Genomic DNA, 23,554 nt, shown 5'->3' on the forward strand with positions numbered 1-23,554 from the left:
TGAGAAACCGTTCTAAACATATTTAAAACTTGTTTGTACATCAATAAACTTCAATCTTCATTGTTGACTTTACAACCTGACTGAGACTCAGTATTTCAGCCAAAGAAACCTGGTTGGTAGCAGTGGAAGAATAAAGCAGTGGTGTACAGGTCAATAGTCTGTGAAACGACCGGGTGCTCTGTACGAACGCCACAGAGACAACCCCAGCCTAGGTTCCCAACAGCCTGACCAGGCATAAGGGCTCTAACTCAATGGGATTGGCCCTGTTGCTCAGTGGTTAGACCACTTGCTTTGCATGCAGAAAGTCTCGGGTTCCACCCACAGTGGCATCTGCAGATAGGACTGATAGGGAGTGCTGCCAGTATGTGCAGACAACACTGAACTGGATGGACATAGGTCTGACCCCAACTTGCAGAGAATTTATGCAGAATATACTCATCATATGACTCAAGGGATTTACAACCTTGCAAGTATGGTATGGTTAGGTAACAGATTTATGCATGCTAATGATACGCTGCATTCAAATGGGACTTAAGCTTTATGAACCATGATAAAGCTAGTACCAGCACATATCAGGAGCTAATGATGCAACAGAGCCTAACCTGTTCTTCAAAACATGCTTGGTGTGAGCAGGTTTAAGAAAGAACATTCTCCTTTTCCTTTCGCTCTCCAAACAAGGGAGCAAGCACAAATTCTGCATCTCACCCCCACTTCCCACAGGTCACATAGATCTTTCTGGTATCGCCTTAACTAAAGAGAAATCAAACAGCAGCAGCCAAGCAATGGTGGATTAGGTCTGGATTTTGCTTTCCTTTCGGTGTTTCCCAGGAAAGGGAAATTCAAATAAACTCTACAAAAAAGGTGGGTGGGTTTGGTTGAGGGCAACATCATGTGAACAGTGCCCGGAAATGCTGGACTCAAGGCAGCCTCACATTCACAGTAAAGCCCAGTGGTGATGGTAGACACAGAGCAGATAGTTTTTTTTGCTTAACTGATTTTTCACAGTAAGGGGGCATCCAGATTAAATTTTCAAAAATGCAGTCTGGAATTTTGATAATGTCATGAGGGTGCTTGGGAAAAATCCACACCATTGTATGCATGAGCAGCGCCAATTTCATCATAAACTCCCATCTGGAACCAGCTTGTAAAACCTAAATTCCTAATGAAATAATAAGTCAGTTGAGAAAATGTTCCATTATGGGGGAGAGGGCATGTGTCACACAAAGCATGATGCTACGGGCTTGTCCACACGGGAGCTTAATGTGCATTGGAACCTGCCTGTACCCCTATTAAAGTAGGGGTATCCATATGGTGTTCTCATTTTCCAAGTGTCATTTCACATCACACCTTAAAATTTGTACTTTGATGATATGGGGGAAATCCGGAAAGGCCGGCAAATGTGAAATGAATCTGCTTCCTGCATGTGTGTTTGTGATTTAGACTCCAGATTCAAGGTTATTATTTTTCTGTACAGAGGAGATTGCAAAATCTGTTAAGAGGAAAGAGAACAAAGGTATTGAAAGGGGGGTATTTTGCTTGGGAAAACAGGCCATTTTGTACCCAATTTGGATCCAAAATTGCCAATTGCTCTCCATAAATGCTCCATAAATGCTCCTGTAATGTATTCATGTTATGAGGAAATAATGAGTTCATAAACTTAATTGTTTCCCTCAAAATGTCTAATTTGGCCCTAAACCACCACAAACAGCAATTATATCATGTTTGGCATCAAACTAGTGAGCACCAGCAGGGTTACTGAAGATATTTTAGTACGGTAAGTGAAATTTAATTTTGTGCCTCTGGCATCTTGCTGTATGCTCAGCAATATAATACAGTATTGGCGGTTGATGGTCAATGTTCACCAGAACACAGGTTTCAATTTCATTTTAAATATTGGTAACATTACAGTAAGGTAAGTAAGGAGTGGGAACATACTATAGGCCTAAATTATTATTATTATTTACATTTTAAAAATCTTAGGTCATCATCACCACCTCAATTTATTCTGACAATTGCTATGTTCCATTAATCCAGCAGATGTCTCCAGAGACTATGGTTTAAATTTTCCGTCCTTCACCCCACCCCAAAATTAATCCTGCCATAGCTTGCTGGGGCTGATGGGAGTTTTAGTCCAGAATATCTGGAGGGCACCAGTTTGGCAAAGGTTGGTTGAAAGATCATTCCTCCCTCCTATTAGTTTAACCTCTTACAAGAACTGTGCCATTGTTAATGCCCACTTGCCCATACTCTCAGCGAAACGTGGTCTGCATTTTCTGCATTATTTCTCAAAAAATGGAGGGCCCTCTAATGGATTTGCAGTATTATTCAATCATACAGTAAAGGAGAAAGCAGCAAAACCACAAACCTCTCCAGATGGAAAATGGCCCTGGGGAAGGCACCAGAAATACCCCACCGCTTCTGAAGATTGAGTCATTTGAGGGCACGTTCTCTGCTGGCAGTGTTCTATGTTCCCTCTCTTTTCTTGTGGCACATTGTGGTCTGGATTGGATGCCTTTATTTGTGGGGAGATTTCAACTGGGCGCTCCGGTCTTGTGGAAGAATTTGAAGAGCCATTTGGTCCCCTTTGACTCGTATCAGTTCTATACATTGGAGAAAGTCTTCATTTTCTTCAAATTATGAGCTTGTAGATTTTACAGTGCAGGTCCAGTGGCAGTGAGGTGTGCTTCAAATCGACACCAGTCCTAAAAACACAATCCTGCTCCCAGTTCCCTAGAAAACAAGTTCCAGTGAGATAGCCATGCCTACTGCTAGTATAAAATGCAAGGTGTCCAAAGGGCAGGATCCAGCGTCATGTTCTGCAGGATAGCTATTCCGCAACATGAATTCACATAAGAAAAGTCTGGAGTGTTTTTTTTTTAACATTAGTTTGATCCCTATACAATAGAGCTTTGGCCTCCTATCACATCGAAGACTGACAGAACGGAACAGCTGCAGTTTCTTCCATCCTGTCCCTCACGCAGTTGGCAGCTTCTCAAGATGCCTGAAGCCCTTCCCTTCTTCTTAGGACTGTGTGGCAGAGGGCAGGCAGCTCTTGGCTGGGAAGCTGCCCACATGGTCAGTTCAGCAATGTCGAAATGGATCCCAACAACACATACCACTGTGCGGTACAGTGTGGTTACTTCAGGCACCCCTGTGAGAGAAAGCATGGCTTCCTGGTTCTGTTCCAAGATCTGCTGGCAGAGGGGCCAAGTATGCCACTTCCCCTTAGACTTTGCAAGGAAGAGGGGGCGGGGAATCCCAGAACCAGGGAATATCTGGAAAAAGATCACAGGCAAGGACAGACAACATACAGGCTACCATCAAGATCCAGGCCTGCCCAAGAGCAAATGAAGCGATGACAGTTCTCTGCATGAAAGATCATAAAGAGCAAGGTGGGGGAATGTTTTGGTCTGGTGGGCCAGAACTTTATCTCTCCACACCTCATGGCCATCTTTGATAGGTGGGTGGGACTATCCACCTGCCCACCATCTGACATATTTGTGACATAAGGGGACTAGTAAGTGAGGAGTCCTGGCAGGATTGGACTGATCAGCAGAGGGTTCAGTCTTGCTCTCTGTGGTGGGCTGCTTCACCAGCAGAATTGAACTCTACCCCCACCCACCAGCTGACATCACCCACAGATGTCAGCTGATTGAAAGGCTGGCATGGTTTGGGGAAAATGGTATCACAGGTATTATTATTATTATTATTATTATTATTATTATTATTATTATTTACTACTACTACAATTTATTACCCACCCTTCACCTTAAAGTCCCAAGTGAGGTTAAAACAACTAAAACACAATGTTGAAAACAGTTTAAAACAATTTAGATTGGACCGCTTGGTGGGCCAGGCTTGGCCCATGAGCTGGAGGTTCCCCACCTGTGAGACCGATCATTTGAGCTAGAGTGCCGCTTTGCATGTTGTTTTGCTTAGCACAAATGTATATGAGCATGCAAGAGATATTGGCTGCTGCGCTCCTCTGCTAATCTTCCCACTGGATTGCTGGTGTGAGCTAAGCCATGGTTTGACTTAGTGTGCAATCCAAACCCAGACTTCTGGTGTGCCTCACTCCAGACAAACAATGAGCTGTAACCAAGGTCTGCTCTTGGGTTTGGTGCTTGTGCGTTGTTTGGAGGAGGAAGGTGGCTCAACGGATGCTGTTTCTTTTCTGGAGACCTGCACCCTTATGGGATTGTGTTAAGCTTTGGTCTGGAAGTGTGAACCAGCTCAGTCACAAGATCACTAGCTGGCCTTTGCCATGTCAGCATTTACTCAGGCCCCACCAGTAACATTCTTATAATAGGACTCACCCATTTCTTTTTTAGGATAGTTGTGAAGATGAATGAGCTAATTTATATAAAGTGCTCCAAACACTCCAGAAGAGCTATATATAAATGTTTATGTCATCATTGGTGAGTCAGAAGACAGCACAGCCTAGATTTACTTAGGAGGAGACCGGATTATATGCCAAATGTGAGGCATCACAACAAAAACTGCAAAATAATGTTAATAGATTATAACAAAAGGTCCAGTCCGTAATATTGTTAAAGGTAAAGGGATCCCTGACCATTAGGTCCAGTCGTGACCGACTCTGGGGTTGCAGCGCTCATCTCGCTTTATTGGCCGAGGGAGCCAGCGTACAGCTTCCGGGTCATGTGGCCAGCATGACTAAGCCGCTTCTGGCAAACAAGAGCAGCGCACAGAAACGCTGTTTACCTTCCCGCTGGAGCGGTACCTATTTATCTACTTGCACTTTGACGTGCTTTCGAACTGCTAGGTTGGCAGGAGCAGAGACCGAGCAACGGAAGCTCACCCCGTCGCGGGGATTCGAACTGCCAACCTTCTGATCAGCAAGTCCTAGGCTCTGTGGTTTAACCCACAGCACATAATATTGTACACACCACATTTCTTCTTACACATGTATTATATAATTATCATGTAAAGAATTCAAGAATGGCCTCCATTGAAAAGTGAGATTATGTAAGGCACTTGTTTTCAACCAGTGTGCCGTGATACCCTGGGGTGCCTTGAATGATGGTCGGGGTGCTGCAGGCCACACAGAGGGCCTCTGTCCCTCTTTCCTTCCCTCCCTCCTCTGATGCCCTCTTGTTTCCCTGTCTCCCAAAGGTTTGCACGACTGTTTGTTGCAGCAGCTCCCCAGGTGAATGGTGCCTCTGGGGCTAGCCAAGGGGTGCTGGAGTAACTAAGCAAGTGGGTGAGGGAGGCCAACCAGCACGTCCATCAGCCCTTGCTGTTGGGAATGGTCAGACAAGTGGGAGACTGGGCAGGAAGGCAGGTAGGCTTCTGGGGCTCAGAGTGCATTTCCCCACAGGGTAGCTACAGAAAGAAGGAATTGGTCAAAGGAGCCGTGGACTCAAAAAGGGTTTAAACCTCTGGTGTAAGGGGTGGAGAACCTGTGGCCTTCCAGATGTTGTTATACAGCAACTCCTACCAGCTCCAGCCAGCATAGCCAATGGTTAGGGGTGATGGGAGAAGTGATGCTACAGCATCTGGAGAGCTACAAGTTTACGATCTTGGGCCTGTGAGGTTTGATTTATGTGACTGACATGTGCATTAAGACTCTGTTGTGCACACAGCCCATGACCCTATAACACCGGTGTTATAATTGTTACTATTTTTTGGCTGTGTCTATCAGGCGCTAAAGAGCTTCCCTATTGCTATTGGTCCCGAAGTGAATAAGATCCTGGTGCTATTTTTAAATAAACTGTAATCTATAACCCATTACAAGTATTGGGAGCTTTGCCAAGCACTTCAAAGCTCTCCCTAAGGTCCTCAGTGAAAACAATAGAACCTTTTGACAAGAAGAGAGGATATGAATGAGAGGCTCCAAGCTAGCACTGTATTTTGCCTTCCTTAAAAGCCAAGAGGATATTTGGCTTTTTTGATCGGCGGAAACTTTTATTTAGGTTTTTTGTTTGTAACCTTTTTGCATTATTTGTTCAGATGTATTTATTTAGTTATTTGCTGAGAAAGCCACATACACACTATTTCAAAAGGGCCGCCAGCTATGTTAGTGTTTCAGGCTCAGATGAAAATATATAATGTAGAGAGACTCCCAAACTAACCAATGGCAAATGATGAGCTGCTGCAATTCATGGATGCTTGAAATGTTGGAGAGGGAGACATGTGGATTAGGTCTCTCAACTGAAAATAATGGAAGAGCTGTCATAGGCTGAGGAGATCTGCATGGATTAAGGATTCCTATACCTGCAAACAATTGCTGCGTTGGGCAAGAGATAAGCAGAGGTTGTTTACACCAGCCCTGCACTGCCCAAAGGGGCTAGGTTTCATTGAAATCTGACAAGTGGTCTGATGTTGAATTTAAGCCTCCTTCGCTTAGTCTTAGCCATTTCTAAGGAGCTCAGAGACTTATCCTCTCAATCACCCCATGAAGCAGGATAGGCCATGAAAAGCCACTGGTCCAAAATCACCTCATGAAATCATTCATAAGGTCATTCCACAGGGTTGAAGGTCAGGCCCAAATACATCATTAATGATCAGCATGGCCAAAAATATGGTTTTGTTTCCTAGACAGTGTTGGACCTAAGCCTTGAAGTTATGAGGAGCAGCCATCAAGATCCAAACAATAAGTCTGGGCAAAAGGAGGCAGACTTTTACAAATAACTCAGCATAAGATTTGACATTTTCTTTTAAAAATGAAGCCACTTCTACTCATATCCAAGCCACCAAAACAGTTCAGCACTGTGGAATGGTAGGACAGGGGTTCCCCTGGTAGAGATATACATTTCTAGAAATGCCCTTTTCTTTGGGGCTGATAGAGGAAGAACATCAGCAGGAGGCCAGACTCAGGGCTGCTTCACATATTACACCTGTACATCTCAGTGTACATCTTTGTGACAACCCTATCATTGTAGGGATGGAAATTGATCTGATACACATTATAATGTGAATCTACTTACCTGGAGCTTTCTGAACCATTACCAAACAGAGCTTCCATTAGAAATTAGCATTTCCCTGAATTTTCAATGCAGTTCTCCGAAAGGTGTATATTAGTGGACAAAAATTCATCATATTATGGTAAATTACTTGCCAAAATGTGTATAATTGGGCTGAATTGTGTACAAAAAATATGTTTCTTAAGGGACATGAGCGCTGTTACAGGAAAAATCCGAGGGCTCCCTTGGACAAAACAAAGACACCAACCAGGATAACTTGGAGCAAAACAGCAGCCTGTAGGCTTGGTCTTTATTGAACTGTTGCAACAGGGTATTCCCCTCACTTGCAGGAGAGAGGAAAGACCCCAAAGAATAGTGTGCAAGGTCTTATAAAAACTTTTGAAATTCCCCTCCTCTAGGTCTAGCCCACCCCCAGAAACATCATGCATACATTACAGAAAGGAGGGGCTGAGGGAGGCATACATTACAGAAAGGAGGGGCTGAGGGAGGAGTTGGTGGTAACCTGAGTGTCTTGTCACCTGGCTGGTTCCCCCTTTCCCCCTCCCCATGAGTACTTTCCAGGTGACAGAGGGGAGTTGGCAGTTTCCTGCCCCCTGAGGGAAGATCTGATCATTGTCCTTTGTTTCAGTCCATACTGAATCCACTCCCATATGAAAGTTCTTTGTGATCTTGATTGTCTTCTGTCTGGGATCATCAGGGTTGGTATGGGCAGAGCTCCTGTGGATGTGCTGAGACAGTGAAGGGATTATGGCTGACCAGGACTAAGCCACCCCCCTTTGTTAGTTCTTGTCATATGGAGTAAAAATAAAAATGGAACAGTGCAAATCCGATGTATGGTTGATTTTCTATGAATTTATAACAGAAATGTGGCGTATGTAGTGTGTGAGTGTGTAGTTTATACAAACAGAATGATTGGGGTGGGGGGGGGTTCCTGCTACAGCGCAAATATGCATACAAATTTTCATATCAGCTTATCAAGAGGTGGTGCGTGGCAGCAGGAGTGTTGGTTTGGCTCTGTTGCCACATACTTGCCATGCCTCTCTAAGCAGATAGGACCCACTATGTTGGGAAGCCGTGAGAGCAATAGAGCTGCACCTGTACTACCTCACCAGCCGCTACTCCTCCTTAAATAGTTTTAAGACAGTCTGGGGACTCCTGGATATTATTTGAAGGCAAAGGTCCACTTTACTCAAATATGAAGTGGCACGCACGCCGCCTGAAACTGAATCATCACAGTGAATCTTCATGAAGCACCATGTTGTTCTCGTGTGGCACTTTGCCACACTGGCTGCCAGCCATCACATGACTTCCCCCACACTGACAAGAACACCAACATGAGTAACTTCTGACTTTTTGGGGTGGGGTTGGGAATGTGTTTGCCATGACTCCCCTTGGCAAGATCCATCTGCAGCCATTGTGCAGATGCCAAAGGGAATATTTGCTGCTGCTGCTGCTGCTGCTTGCACAGAGAGAACATGGGGACGCTGTTGGAAAGGGAGGTGAATCGGAGTGAATTAGAACTTCCCTTCTCTAGTGTTGATGTCCGAGGCCTATCTGCTGCCCCCCCTCCCCACACATCCTTTCTCCTGACCTGGATTGGGCAGCTCAAAAATGGCCATGAGCTGAGTATGAAGAAGGAACAGCTGCTGGGACACTTTTGCTGTCTCAGGAAATCTGACAGCCCTGGGAGCCAGGCTGGTGGCTAATTTTAAACTCGTGCTTGATGTATTTGTGTTTGTGGGAGTGCAATTTCCAGCCCCGCCGCAGCCCACACTGCACCGAGCCGAAAAGGGACCCAGAGGGGGCTTCAGCCTCCCTGGGCCCTTAGGAAGAGGACTTGGCTGCGGGGCGAAGGCGAAGAAGAAGAAGAGGAGGGAGGCCAGTAAGCCAAGCCTGGCTGGAATAGGCATCTAGCGGGGGAAGAGTCACCATGGAGCCCACTTCTGGCCAGGACGACAGCCAGAAGAAAAAGCAACAGAAGGAGAAGGCCAAGAAAGCAGCTCTGGAACTTCCCCCCAGGCCTCTCCGCTCTCTATTCTGCCTCACCCTCCAGAACCCAGTGCGCAAGGCCTGCATCGCCATTGTGGAATGGAAGTATCCTTTGAGGAAAGCGGCGGTGGGGTTGTCTCTAAGCTGGAGCCCAGCAGCAGCCATGCGTAGTGAGCGGTTGCTGATACCTGGAGGAAGGGCTGGGAGATATTTGCTAGCGCTGAAACCCTCTTGTAAACCTCTAAGCTCTACCTAGCAGCTGTTGCTTTTTATGTCCGCCTTTAAGAAGAGCTCGAAAGCAACTGATCTTGGCATTTATCTCTGTCGGTGGGGGTGGTGCAGGGAAGAACTCAAGGGGAAAAGCAATGGTTCTGGTCTGTATCGCCAAGTGGATGTGTGTCTGTGAGTGTAAACCAAGAGCTTTTCTACTAACACAGTCCTGGCCCCTGACTATTAGAAATATACAGTCCTGGAATCATTTATCTAACACAGTCATGGATGCAAATAATTGTATGGGTTTCAAAACGGAACTGGGGAGGCTTATGATGGTTCTTTCATCTGGATCCTCGACTGGAGTACTATGAGTTCAGGAACAGCCTCCCCTCCCCATCCTGTATCTTTAAGTATTTGACAGCTGAAGTCAATGAGTGTTAAGCAGGAAAGTCTTCTGCTCAAAGACCACTGATAATGTCTCTGATATTTCTGGACAGGCTAGTTTTGCTTCAGGCACAGGATCTAACAGCTCCACATATTTGATGTTAGGAAAGAATTTCCCCCAAGTCAGACTGGCTATTAACCTTGTGAGAATTTTTTTCTTTTCTTTTCTTTTCTTTTCTTTTCTTTTCTTTTCTTCTCTTTTCTCTTTTCTCTTTTCTCTTTTCTCTTTTCTCTTTTCTCTTTTCTTCTCTTTTCTCTCTTTTCTCTTTTCTCTTTTCTCTCTTTTCTCTTTTTTCTCTTTTCTCTTTTCTCTTTTCTCTTTTCTCTCTTTTTTCTCTTTTCTCTTTTCTCTTTTCTTTTCTTTCCCCTATCTTGATAGTGTGCAAATTGACTCATTTGCTTGAGCCTTCTGAATTGTTTTACCAATCTGTTTCTCGAATGGCATAGACATCTCTGCTTTGTGGTTGCTTATTCTCTCCTGCTCTCTGCTTGTGACACACTATAACTTGGGGTGATGAAGATTAGCTTTAAGGAACAAATCACTAACCTGGTGGCAGCAAGCAGTTGAGAAGTGCATTCTCAGCATAAAGCAGATTAAAGCCATTCCTGCAATAATGTGTTTTAGATCAGTAGTGTGGGCAAGAATGACATGAGGACAGTGTTGTGTGAACAGCACCTGCATTCAGCACTGAATGTGCATTATCACATAGTGTGTACATGCCCAGTGTGTAATGCTAGGTAATAGTTTTAGTAGTAAGAAAAGCATGAAGTTAATAGGACACTGATTTGGACACTTTTACAAGGGAGTGGACATTTGCAGGGGCTTGGTTAAGGTAGTAGGGATGTCAATGCAGGAAGATGCTCTGAATTGCCTGGAATGAATAAGTGAGTGTGTTCTAACATGCCGGAGTACACACAACACTCAAATCTCCATTTCTTCCATCACCACAGCTGCTCTTTGCTTTCCACCCACCAGTTGTTACGCCTCATCTCCATTGCTAACCTCATCTTGAAATGTGTTTGAGTATTGTGCACATTGTACTGAATTTGTACATAAGATTAAAGTTCAGTTGCTATCTTTACCTATTTGGTTGGTACAGCATCACCTCTCTTAAACTTAGATCCTTCTCCTAAGTACATTCCTTGGTCCTGGCAAATGAAATTCTGAGCATGTTAAAATTTGGGACTGGAAGTGTGTTGAATTCAAATTGAGCACTTATACAGTGGAAATATGCTTTCTGGTTGCATGGAAATGTTTATTTTGGTGTTTCATATTTCATTGTTACTTTGCCAAGGAATAGAAGTTTCTCTCTCTCTCTGCATTCCCTCCTACAAACCATTTGTTCACTTAGCACAACAGAAGTTTGTATTTCTTCTTGTGTTAAAGTGTACGCTGTTGTATAATGGGGATGCGACATAGCTTCATAGGAGAACATCTCATTTGTATGCAGAACATCCCTGGCTCTGGCATCTGCATGTAGGCCTGGGAGAGAGCTTGGTTGACAAACAGAATGCATTCCGGGAGTTCGTTTGACTCCCAGAACCATTCGAAAACCAAGGTGCGGCTTCTGATTGGCTGCAGGAGCTTCCTGCCAATTGGAAGCCACAGAAGCCATGCTGGGTGTTCAGCTTCCAAAAATCATTCGGAAACTGGAACACTCACTTCCAGTTTTTGATTGTTCGGCAGATGAAACATTCGGCAACTAAGCCGTTCGTCAACCAAGGTACGACTGGACTGGAGAGCCACTGCCAGTCAGTGTTGGTATACTGAGCTAGATGAAGCAATAGTCTGACTCTGTATAAGGCCGCTTCATGTGCTCTCCCCTTCTTTCTCTCACTTTCTTTCTTTTCCTTTCTCAAAGCTCCATTTTGTGTGGTGTTGAACCTTTTAATCATAACCACAAAACAGCCAAACCCAAGAACGTAGGAGTAGACTAACCTCTACTGCATATGCTGAACTCTACTAATAATTAATGGCAATACACAGTGGACCCCAATTTTTAGGTTTTCAGGGATTATCCAGGTAGTATCATTGTTTCTTTCCTTGGATGGATGTTGCTTCTATTTCCCGCACATCCTTATGTAATAACAGCTTCAATGGCTATGAAAACATGGTGTCTACTGTGACCATTACCGCATGCTTTACATTATAACACAATTCATACTCCTAGTGCTAAAGATCCCTTGAGTCTTCAGAATCAAAATAGCAGCAGCAGTAGAAGAGTCATATAATATAGTAAGTCCCACTGCTGCATATGGAGAGTCTCCCCATCCCGGTCCTTTTTATTGCCCATTCTTGAGCATTTATTGTGCTTGCAATGGTATCGTGTGTGTGTGTGTGTGTGTGTGTGTGTGTGTGTGTGTGTGCTCGGGCTATACATGATTCCACTTTCAATACTGTTTATACCTACAAATGTTTCAGGGTGGCCATACTGCTTCATTTCCAAGGTCCCATAATTTCCTGCGTAAATCGTGTAGCTTTTATACCACAGATATTCCAGGTTTGTTCTTGTTTTTCGTTGCTCCATAGTGCAAGAGTGCCCCACCAGATAGAAATGATGTGATAACAGTGGGGAAGCACTGCAGAGCAACTAATAAAGCAGAATTATGTCTGGATAGTCCCATATAAACCCACTACTAATGCGCCATTATTGCATCAGTGACAAGTTGCACGATACACCCACAAAACATTTTAAATATGTTTATCTAAAGTGTACTTACAGGATGCGAGTGGCTCTGTGGGTTAAACCACAGAGCCTAGGGCTTGCCGATCAGAAGGTCGGCGGTTCGAATCCCCATGACGGGGTGAGCTCCCATTGCTCGGTCCCTGCTCCTGCCAACCTAGCAGTTCGAAAGCACATCAAAGTGCAAGTAGATAAATAGGTACCACTCTGGTGGGAAGATAAACGGCGTTTCCGTGCGCTGCTCTGGTTCGTCAGAAGCGGCTTAGTCATGCTGGCCATATGACCCAGAAGCTGTACGCCGGCTCCCTTGGCCAATAAAGCGAGATGAGTGCCGCAACCCCAGAGTTGTCCATGACTGGGCCTAATGGTCAGGGGTCCCTTGACCTTTACCTTTAAAGTGTACTTATTAAGTAAAGCATCTTCCTGCTCCTCATCTCTGCTGAAGCCTGAATGCAAGGTGGTGTGGTGGTGGTAGTAGTAGTAGTAGTAGTACTAGTAGTAGTAGTAGACGACCCCCAAACACTTAGGGTATAATCCTATGGCACCTGTAAGGGTGCCCCAGGGGCCATGGGATAGATTGGGCCTGCTCCTCTAATGTTGGAGACAGAATTCTGATATTGGATCCTCTCTCCCTCCGGTTGCCAGATCTTCCAATGAATTGGGCCCAGTTTACATCAGAGCTCAATGTCTGTTGGGCCCCAAAGGGTGTGTGCTGATTAGCAGTTCGGATGTAGAGGATCCAAATAAACAACAACAACAACATATTTATATCCCATCCATCTGGCTGGGTTTCCCCAGCCACTCTGGGTGGCTCCCAACAGAATTAAAAGCACAATAGAACATCAAGCATTAAAAATGTCCCTAAACAGGGCTGCCTTCAGATGCCTTCTAAAAGTCAGATAGTTGTTTATTTCCTTGACATCTGATGGGAGGGCTTCCACAGAGAGGGTGCCACTACTGAGAAGGCCCTCTATATGTAAACTAGGAATGGGCAAAGCATCAAAGGAGAATTCTACTGCAAAATGTATATGCCTTTTCCAGGGCCATCCCAGTGTCTTCAAATTGGGGAGAAACGTCACACTCCTGAACATGAGTTAATCTCTACCTCCCTTTTCCCTCCAAGTATGTCCAGTAAAGTTTGGGTTCTTGTTTTCAAATCAAAGCCCAGAAGTGGACGGAGGATTCCCCACCCATGCTTCCACTCTGCTGGCAGAGCACAGGATAAAGTGGTTGAACTGCCTTCATATTTCACCACCACCTCATGATTGCAGCCTTAATAGCTGATGCATGACCGTTTCTTATCATCATAGCCACCATAGTTGTCTCCTCTCAGTGGTGCAGCTAGGTAATTTCACATCCTGGGCATAATGGTCTTGGGAGTGGGGAGGGGCTTTAGGTGATCCTACGTATTGCTTCAGATGTGAAGCACACAGGTAAAATTCACCTTCTATTCCACACCCTCCAACATTTGTCGGATGAAAATAGGGACATCCCATTCCATAATGATAATTTCGCTTTTTATACCCCACACATCTTAGTGGGCTGCTCCAACCACTCTGGGCAGCTTCCAACATATATAGAAACATAATAAAACATGAAACATTACAAAAACTTCCCTATACAGGATCGCCTTCAGATGGCTCGGGGGTCAGATAACTCCATACCCTCCAACATTTCTCCAGGGAACTTAAGGACATCCTAAGGAAAAGTGGGACATTCTGAGATCAAATCAGAACCAGGACAGCTTCTCTAAATTAGGGATGTCCCTGGAAAATTGGGACACTTGGAGGGGCTGCTATTCCCACACCACCAGTCCATCTTTACGACTGTTTCTGTGTTTCTGATATGTTAAAGCAACAAACAAACAACAGTTTTCCAGACCTGGCAAGGAGGGGAAAGGATAAATGCTCTGAGCGTGTACAGTTTTGCATTTTAAAAAAGTTTTGCATGTGGTACCTTGGGTTACATACGCTTCAGGTTACATACGCTTCAGGTTACACACTCCGCTAACCCAGAAATAGTGCTTCAGGTTAAGAACTTTGCTTCAGGATAAGAACAGAAATTGGGCTCCGGTGGTGCGGCGGCAGCAGGAGGCCCCATTAGCTAAAGTGGTGCTTCATGTTAAGAACAGTTTCAGGTTAAGTACGGACCTCCGGAACGAATTAAGTACTTAACCCGAGGTACCACTGTACACGCAGGTTGATTCCCAATAACTCCTTGTTGTTCTACTTCAACCACCAAGCCTCACCTTACCACGCTTACTCATGGCACTGAAGTCTGGGTTTGTTCCATTAGCTGCCTTTTGTACCTACCCTTTGTATACATACAAACTGCAGCATGCTGGGACTAGTATAACTTTGAAGGTGAGAGGATTGAGTGGGTTCTGATGCCTCTTGGGTATAGGGGAGGGAGAAGAAACATTTCCTCCTTGGGAAGGTCAAGGGGTCCATCACCAGGGAAGAAGATCCACACACATAGAAAGAGAGAGAGAGAGAGAGAGAGAGAGAGAGAGAGAGAGAGAGAGAGGCGGACAGAGGGAGAGCTTGCATCAAGTGACATTTAATACACATCTCCAACAACCTTACATGCCCTCAGAACTACTCTGGGCACCTTGTAAACTGTACTGCACCCAGAAAATAATCAATCATGGCTAGATACAGTCTGGATGATTCTGTCCATTTTGGTTTCTCTCAGTTTCATTTTTCTCATTTTTCAGTTCTCCACATTTTTGCATCAGTTTGCGATATATTTTTTTAAAGGTCCTTTTAAAAAACTATCTGCATTTTAATGCAAATTTCTCCTAATATGCACATTTTTGTACGCCATTTTGCATACCAAATACACATTTTGTTATTTTCACTAATATATGCATTTTTTGTGCCTATTTTACCCTAGTACATGGATTTTTGTACACATTACTTGGCTGTAGAATTGCATGGCTAATTTCAAAGAAGTGTGAATTTCAAAGGATGGTTGTGGTTCATTTCACATATTATTTCTGAGCGTGTATATTAGGTAGGTTCACCTTTAAATGTTAACTGAATTTAATTTCCCTCCCATCCCTTTTTTGTGATGTTGCTGTTTTTAGCAGAACTGGGAAAATATTTTTGCAAAACATTGCCTTACTAGTACCTAAGATTCCAGCACACCTGTGGCTGCATTCTATGATATCTGACATGCTTGGTGTTCTAAGACACCTGGAACTTAGTGGGACAATGTGATATGTAATTTTAAAGGGTATATATTTAAGCACCAGAAAGAGATGAGATTTTACATAAAATAATTATTAAGACTAGCACCATAAGGATCATTCTTTCTTAACATCTTCTGGCTCAGTCTTCTCATCTGCGATGTCCTTTCCCAATCCTCTTTAATTAACATTTGTTATTAACTCGAATGCCCTCTAAGTGGTTTTTAACTATTCTGGTTCATGCTGCAATATTAAGTGACCAGATTTTCTTTAGCAAGCATCCACAGACCTTTCGAGACCATCATCCTGCTGACCATTTTTGCCAATTGCATTGCACTGGCGATCTACGTGCCCATGCCTGAAGATGACACCAACAAAGCGAATACAAGACTGGTAAGAAATTCGTATTATTATTTCTGTTTGCTATTGTTCTCTCGAAGTGCTTCACTCCCTGGCTCGAGCCATTACTTATTTTCAGTGTCTGACGCTCCAAGCTACCTTCATAGTAATTGCTCAGACAGGCACCATTAGAAAGATCATCCCCTGTCCCTAAAATTTAATGTACAAAATCTCAAACCTCAAGCTACTGTATGACCTGAATCACTTGTTTTGTGCACAGATATATTTGGTCAACTGCATCTTGGGACAATAGCTAGGGGAAAGAAAGTGTACCACATTCTTGCCATTTTTCTGTCCATTGGAAGTTTCACATGGCCATTTCTGATCAGAGTGTGGGGATACAATTGTTTTCTCTGCCCAATCATTTTCAAAATTTTGTCTACAAGCATAAAAATAGTTTCACCTTACTGTTCAAGAATGGGATGCTTTGGAATTCCTCTTCTTCCATAACAATGTCACATCCAAAATATATTCTTTGTCTTTTCCCTGCATTTCTTCAAAATGCATTTTGGAGAGGTGACCTCCATGGTTTCATTGATAAGAAGGAAAAATTCCCTTTATGCACTGTTCAGGGATGGATCATCTGGGATACAACTGCATATGGCTGAAGACTTTTATCCCTTTATTACCAGGCGCTATGTGAATGCCAGATGCCCATATTTTCAGGAGCATCTCTGAAAGAGAAAGTTGATCCATAGCAAGCCCAGTCCATTATACTCTTAGCTTGCCTCTTCTGTAATGTTGAATATTGTGATAGTTGACAATCATCAAGCAGAACATAGGAACGGAGAGAGAATGAGAATGAAAGAATGTATTAGTTGCACACACTGATGCATAATTTAGTTGCACAAAGGATAGACAGATTCAAAGACCTATTCTTTGTGGGTGAGGGGGGGATACATTTTAAAGGATATTTGCTGTTTTTACTTTTGATACTTTGTAATTACTAGTGAAATAGGTACTCCAGAGGAATAATTTTATGTGGTCTGCAACATTTGTGTGTAAGAGACTGCTTGCACCCTTCCTAAATGCTGTGTCTAGTTGCATAAGGAAAATATGAATTTGCTGTTAATATTTAACAATTTTGTAACACCCCCCCATAAAATATCAAAAAGAGAGAAATAATTCAGCCTCTTCAGGGCATGTTCTAAAGGAATTTGCTTCAGTATTCTGGCTAACATTTGCTTCCCAGCTGTGGAATGTCTTCCTAAATAACTGGAATTGCTAAACGACATCTAACATAGAGCTGCTGTTTCATAGGAAGATACAAGGCAAGGAAATGCTGAGCAGACTGTCCCAGTGACCAGCCCTGCTGCATTTGTCAGACTTCCCCATGCTCTTCAAGCTATTAAAGGCAAAGGAGACCTGTCCGAGTTGCATGCTAACATGCCCCCCCATCACTCAGACATGAGAGCCCAGTTAGAACCCACTGAGTTACTAAACAGGAACCATGTGCTAGTTGGAATTTAGTAGTTCTATTGTAAGAAGCTGTTTCAAATTGTGGACTGTGTGTTAGCATAACCGCCAATTAGTATGGAGGATAAGTGAGGGGGGCCTTCAGTTATGGCCCTACTATTGGGCAGAGTGAGTAACCTGCCTCAGGTGGCACATTTGCAGCCCCCAGCTATTCCTCCTGGGCCACTTACCCTTACTAATTTCAGCCTTTTGTCCCATGGCATCTCCTGGGTGTCCTGAACTAGCCTAATAGCTCAAGTGCTGTAGGGAGTGCTGTCCCATCACCAGTGTTTATTTGGCTTCTGTATGTGGAGTGGGGAGCAGGTGTCATCTGAGGAAGCAAAATGTCTAGGACTGGCCTTGGACTCCACAAATCCTACCCTTGCCTCTCCCCAATTTTACCCAGATTATGCCCATCTATTCTCCATAGCCTTCTAAAACCAAGAGGATCATCGAAAAACATAAGGGCCTTCTCCACCTCCTTGTCATTCAAACCCTGGAACCAGCCTTGCTTGTATGTTAAGAGACACTTGAAAGGGTCTTGTCTTGGGAATGAGTGCAAAATATATAAAGAAAGAATAACTCTAGGTAACGTCAGTCTGCTTCATTCTGAAACATGCAAAGCCTGACAGGGAAGGGGCCCTGGCAACCCTGAGGGGAGTTTAGGGTGACGGACAGTTGCAGCTGTGAGGGAGAAGAAGGCAACAGCAGCCTCTGGTATGAATGCTGGGACAAGGAAAGTACAACCACAGTAACTATTCTAGGCTGTGACAGGCGAAGGTAACCATGCCAACAATCAGGTCAAGAAGGATGGACCAGGCTTTAAAGCTAGTCTGCAGCTTCTTTGCCCCAGTTTCCTTCTGTCTTTACCTTTGCTGGGTAACATCTCCCACGCCATAAAGTACTGGCAGGGATGCAGAGTTGTTCAATGGAGTGCTGGTCCAGGGACACTCCACATGGGAGAGAATCCATTGGTCCCCCTATAAAAACACAAAACCAGATTAATATTGCTTCCGTTTGAGAGCCAAAGCAAAAGGGATGCTGAGGAAGGGAGCCAAGTCATATCATCTCCAAGGCTTAGCAGAGAAATTAGGAGCAGATTTGCCCTTACCTTTGGTGCAATTAAACCTCCCCCCCCCAAAAAAAAAAGGGAGAGAGGGTTGTGACAGAAAAGTTTGTTTTGCTAGGCAGGTTGGGTCTCTAAGTGTTTACTTTTTCTTTTTCCCTGCCAGCAAATGGTGAACAAACGGCATCTTATGATTGGCGGGGTTCCAGGAGGGGGAGTTGAAAAGGAGAGGATTTGAAGAGACAGTTTATTAGGTTGGGATAGAGGTTGGGATAATAGGTTGGGACATAGGGAGTGAGAGGAGAGAGAGTTGGTTCTGTGTAGAAACATCCACTCTGAGGAATATATCACAAGCTAGAGAAAGGAGTCTCTGAGCTTAGTGTGAAGGACAGTGTGTGGTGTCCTGTAAGAGAAATTAGGCCAGGAATTAACTTGGAGGCTGAGCCAGGAGAAGTAGAAGCTGTGAGAATACAGTCTACTTAGGACTCATTCCAGTCAGGAGGGGAGAAATACTTCTACAATAAGAGAGGACTCCTAAACCAGTTAAGAGGGGTGTGATGAACCCCTGGGTCTGTTACTTGGAGTACCTCAGGAGTAGGGTTGTCAAAGGGGTGTGTAACTGACAGAAAATACCACCTTGTTTAAGAACCAAAGTATTAAGCGGCAACAGCTGTGCAAAAACAGAGAAAGAACTGAAGTATCCTATGTTTTACCCACTTTGTATCATGAACTTCCTATGTTTAATAAAATATTTCTTGTTTATTTGATCAAATCCTGCCCGAGACTCCAAATTATTAAGTTTTCCCTCACACAAGTCCCCCACAAGATAATCTGGGGTAGTTTGTAGGAATTCGGGTAACTGGTGTTCTGTGAGGTGGGTGCACTATATTTAAGTGAGGGCGGGCCCAACAGCGCCAGGGAGAAAAGTGCTGTTGTGGCATCGCAAGGGCCAGCCGTTATTTTTTCCGCTGATGGGATGGCAACCCTAAAAGAATGATTGGCTGAAAATATGGTATCCACTTCCATGAAAAATCTGTCAGCATGAATCCATCTTGTATAGATTGTAGCAAAATGGGGAAATCTGATCTTTATTGCTAAATGGGAGCAATTGTGAATTGGGTTTTCTGTAGATTCGCATTTGCTCCAATTCAGTGCTAAAGGGCAGGTTTTCCTGGGGGAAAGCTGTGAGGCAAACAGAAAACCGCTCAAACCCATGTCTAGAAAGCACAGGACAAGTGTTAAGTATGGACGAGCCCTTAGTGGGAGATCAAGTTTAAGTCCATTTCAATGGGTCTATTCTGAGTTAAACTTAGTTGAATACCACCCAGCATCTTGAATAATTAGTTGAGCTTTCTAGTTAATATTGGCTACTCTTACATTTCAAAGAGTCTGGCGATACCCTAAAGATTAACAAATGTATTATGGCATTAGCTTTTGTGGACTACAATCAGGTTCATCAGATGTATAAAGGGGATGAACGAATGCATTTGACAAAGTGGGCAAACTTACGGCATGTCCCATTAAACTTTAATTAGTTTAATGTAAATGCCCAGTGCGCTTCCATCATCACAAGTCCCACTACAGCAGAGTATTTCGCACAGCAGTTGAAGAAGGGCAGGAGAGGCAGTATCTTTTCAAAGAGGAGTCTTGGAGCATGTGGTTTGTAACTCAAAGATAAGGTTTATTTACAAAACAAAAAACAACCCTGGCGAAGAACCACACATCTCAGCAAACACGCCCAAAAAAGGGGGAGAAAGGGAAGAACAAACACACGGGAGACTATTTATACAAACTCATGTTCCTGGAAGCCTAATGACCTCCAGCTGCTCAGTGATTAGAGCGTTTCTGCTACCTTTTAACCCTTTGATAGCAACACCCCCTCTCGCTCGTAACACTGAGCTGTACCAACCTTAATTCAAATTTAAACCTGAACAGAAACATTTATGAGATTGCGGACTCAAAGCTTTCGTAAAACCGTCTGCAAGGTTTTCTTGGCTTGGACAATACTTTAGTTCAATTAAACCTTGCTTTACACTTTGGCATACATTTTGATAACGGATATCCAAGTGTTTTGTGTGTGCCTTGAATTGACCTGATTTAGCTAGTTTAATACAAGGTTGGTTGTCTTACCACACTCTGATAGGTAGGGAACATTCTCCAAACAATTCTTGTACCAGTTGCTTATAAAATTCCAGTTCTCTACATACATCTGATAATGCATTGAACTCAGATTCAGTTGAACTTAAAGCTTTAAGTGATTGCTTTCTTGATCTCCAACCAATTAGTGCATTTCCAAATTTTATCGCCATTCCTGACACTGATTTTCTATCTGGTCCAGCATCTGCCCAACTACTGTCGGCCCAACATTCAAGTTGTGTGCTGCCCTCTGCTGATAGTTTTAAGCGAAACCTTTTGGTAGTTTGGAGATACCTTAAAACTCTTTTTACTCCTTGCCAAGCATGCATTGATGGTTTTTCAGCTTGTCTACACAGCATGTTGACAGCATATGTTATATCGGGCCAAGTCCACTGTGCAATGTGGAGTAGACTGCCTATCGCTGACTGGTAAACCCCGGGATTACTGAACTCTGCCTGTTGCTCAGTTTGAGCATCCTTTGTGTAACTTAACTCCATTGGGGTTTTAACGCCAGCACAGTTGTCCATTTTAAACCTTTCCAGCAACTGCTGGATCTTAGCTTCTTGGCTGAGCCAATAGTTCCCATTTTCATCTTGCTGAATTTTAACTCCTAGATAAACAGATACATTGCCTAGTGATTTTATCTGAAACCTTTCTCCAAGCTTTGTGGCAAATTGTTGTGCAAGTTTATCATCCTTTCCACTGTATAATAAATCGTCAACGAATATCAAGACTGCTTCTTGTTCACATCCCGAGCCTTTTAGATAAAGACACGCATCTGCTGCGCTCTTTCTGAACCCCATGCTCTCTAGAGCATCGTTTAAGCAGGAATTCCAATTACGGGCGGACTGTTTCAACCCATAAATGGATTTGTGTAAAAAAAAACCTGGTGGTGGTGTCATATAGACTTCCTCCTGTAAGTCTGCGTTTAAATAAGCCACATTGACATCAAAATGAAACAGCTTATTTCCCTTCTTAGCTGAAGAGGCTAAAAGCATTCTTAGTGACTCTGATCTTGAAGTAGGGGCATAGATTTGAGAATAGTGAACACCTTTGCGCTGCGAAAACCCTTTTGCAACTAGTCGGGCTTTATATTGCAACTCCTCAGTAGTTGTGGGCTTTAAACGATATACCCATCGACAACCTACAGCTTGTTGCCCTTTCGGAAGCTCTGTACTTGTAAACACACCAAGAGACTTCATTGAAGCCATCTCTTTTTCCATTGCTTCCTGCCACTTAACGGCTTCTGAGCTTGGAAGCTGTTGTACCTCCATATAGCTATCTGGCTCACACTGTGCCATATTTACGTATACACTTGTCACCTTAAACCGCTCTGGTGGCTTGCCCTTTGTGGCACGATTTGACCTGCGCAATTGTTCCTCTTGTGCCCCCTCTGACCTTTGGCTGTCAGAATCTGTCTCAGACTTAATACCTGGATGTGCCTCTAGGGATAAAGACCTCCGTTTAGATACCTCCCTTGGGCTTGGTGTTGCAGGCAACCTGCTTCTCTTTTGCTGTCTGCTAGGCCTACTGACTGGCGATGTTGGAACACCCCTAGATTTTGGCTTTTCTACCTTAGGAGAAGGACCTTGTGCCTGGTCAGAATCTGCATCTGAACCATGTGACCATCCCCTTCTGGCTCACTACTCTCTGGACTTTCATTCTCAGCATAAATGCCTAAATCATCTCTCAAAATGTCAGGGTTACCATGTAAGTGAGTCCATCCAGATTGCTCACAAAATTCAGCGCTCCTACTGAGGACCACTCTTGTAGTATCCCCATTTGTGTTCACGAACCTCCAAGATTTGGCTTGTGGTTCGTACCCACAAAAGATGAGTTTCCTAGCCCTTGGACCTCCCTTTTTCCTTAACGCTTTTGGGATAAGTACATAGGCTGGACATCCAAACACCCGAAAGTAATTAATTTAGGGCTTCTTCCCATATAAAGCAAAATATGGGGTAGTTGCAATTACCGAATTATATACTCGGTTCAGAATATGAGTAGCCGCCTGCCAGGCTTCCGCCCAGTAACTTTGAGGGAGTTTAGCATCAAACAACATAGAGTTTGCCAACTCTTGCAGAACCCTGTTTTTACGTTCAGCCACGCCTCCTTCTTGGGGGGAATAAGGTGTAGACAGACGATGCTTAATTCCCTTTTTCTTAAAGAAATTCTGCAACACAGACCCGGTAAATTCTGACCCTCTGTCTGTCTGAAAAGCAAGTACTCTAGTACCGAATTCAAGTTCTACTGCATGAACCCAATTTTTAACTGTTTCTGCAGTATCTGCTTTTGTTTTGAGAGGAAAAAACCATGTAACCTTTGTTTTGTCATCCGAGAGACACAGTGCATACCTCGAACCTCCCATGCTAGCAACAGGCATTGGGCCACATAGGTCCATATGCACAAGTTGGAATACTTTGTCAGATTTCCTATCTGAACTGGGATAGCTGCATCTATGAACCTTCGCCCTTTTGCATGCAGTACAATCCCAATACTTAGTACATTTGTTCATTTTTGCTTCCTTCTGATAATTCAGGTTGCCTTTTAACATACTGAAAATTAATATGTCCCAGACGGCGGTACCATAAATGGACACAAGAATTATGGGTAGGCGTGTTCACACAACCAGCATGAACCTGTTCAACTTCATCTGGACTTGTCTCAAAATAATATAACCCATCTCTGCATTCCACCTGCAAAAGAGATACATTATTCTTTGAAATAGTGCAAACCCCATTTTCAAACACAGTTTTAAACCCATTTCTATCAAGTTCTGACACAGACAAAATACACCCCTTCAATCCCTTTAGCACGTAGGCATCAATTTCTGTTTGCAAACATTTCAAGAACACTGTGCCTACAGTCTCTAAGGAACGTTTAGTTGAATCTGCCATTGTCACAACTTTAAGGGTTTGCAAATGTCTGCAATTCTGCAAACGGACACTAGATGGCGCCACCAGGTGGTGAGATGCACCACTGTCGATCAACCAGCGTAGATTGCTGCCTTGGCCACGCCCTTGTATCAACGCCATTG

General features: G+C 43.8%; 1 protein-coding gene across 2 annotated transcripts in view; it reads left to right on the forward strand.

Moving 5' to 3' along the window:
• The first annotated feature begins 8,517 nt into the window (after positions 1-8,517).
• The window catches only part of CACNA1S (calcium voltage-gated channel subunit alpha1 S), a 60,569-nt gene continuing 45,532 nt past the window's right edge, over positions 8,518-23,554 (forward strand). The window contains exons 1-2 of one of the 2 annotated variants that reach the window (XM_083745166.1): positions 8,518-9,038; positions 15,752-15,857. In XM_083745166.1, the coding sequence (XP_083601292.1) occupies positions 8,875-9,038; positions 15,752-15,857 (270 nt within the window). In that variant the 5' untranslated portion in view covers positions 8,518-8,874. The remainder of the gene's footprint in view (positions 9,039-15,751; positions 15,858-23,554) is intronic. The other variant, XM_083745167.1, reaches the window with a different exon arrangement.

This window comes from Podarcis gaigeae, assembly GCF_964106915.1.
Source record: "Podarcis gaigeae genome assembly, chromosome: 6".
NCBI classification, from domain to species: Eukaryota; Metazoa; Chordata; class Lepidosauria; order Squamata; family Lacertidae; genus Podarcis; species Podarcis gaigeae.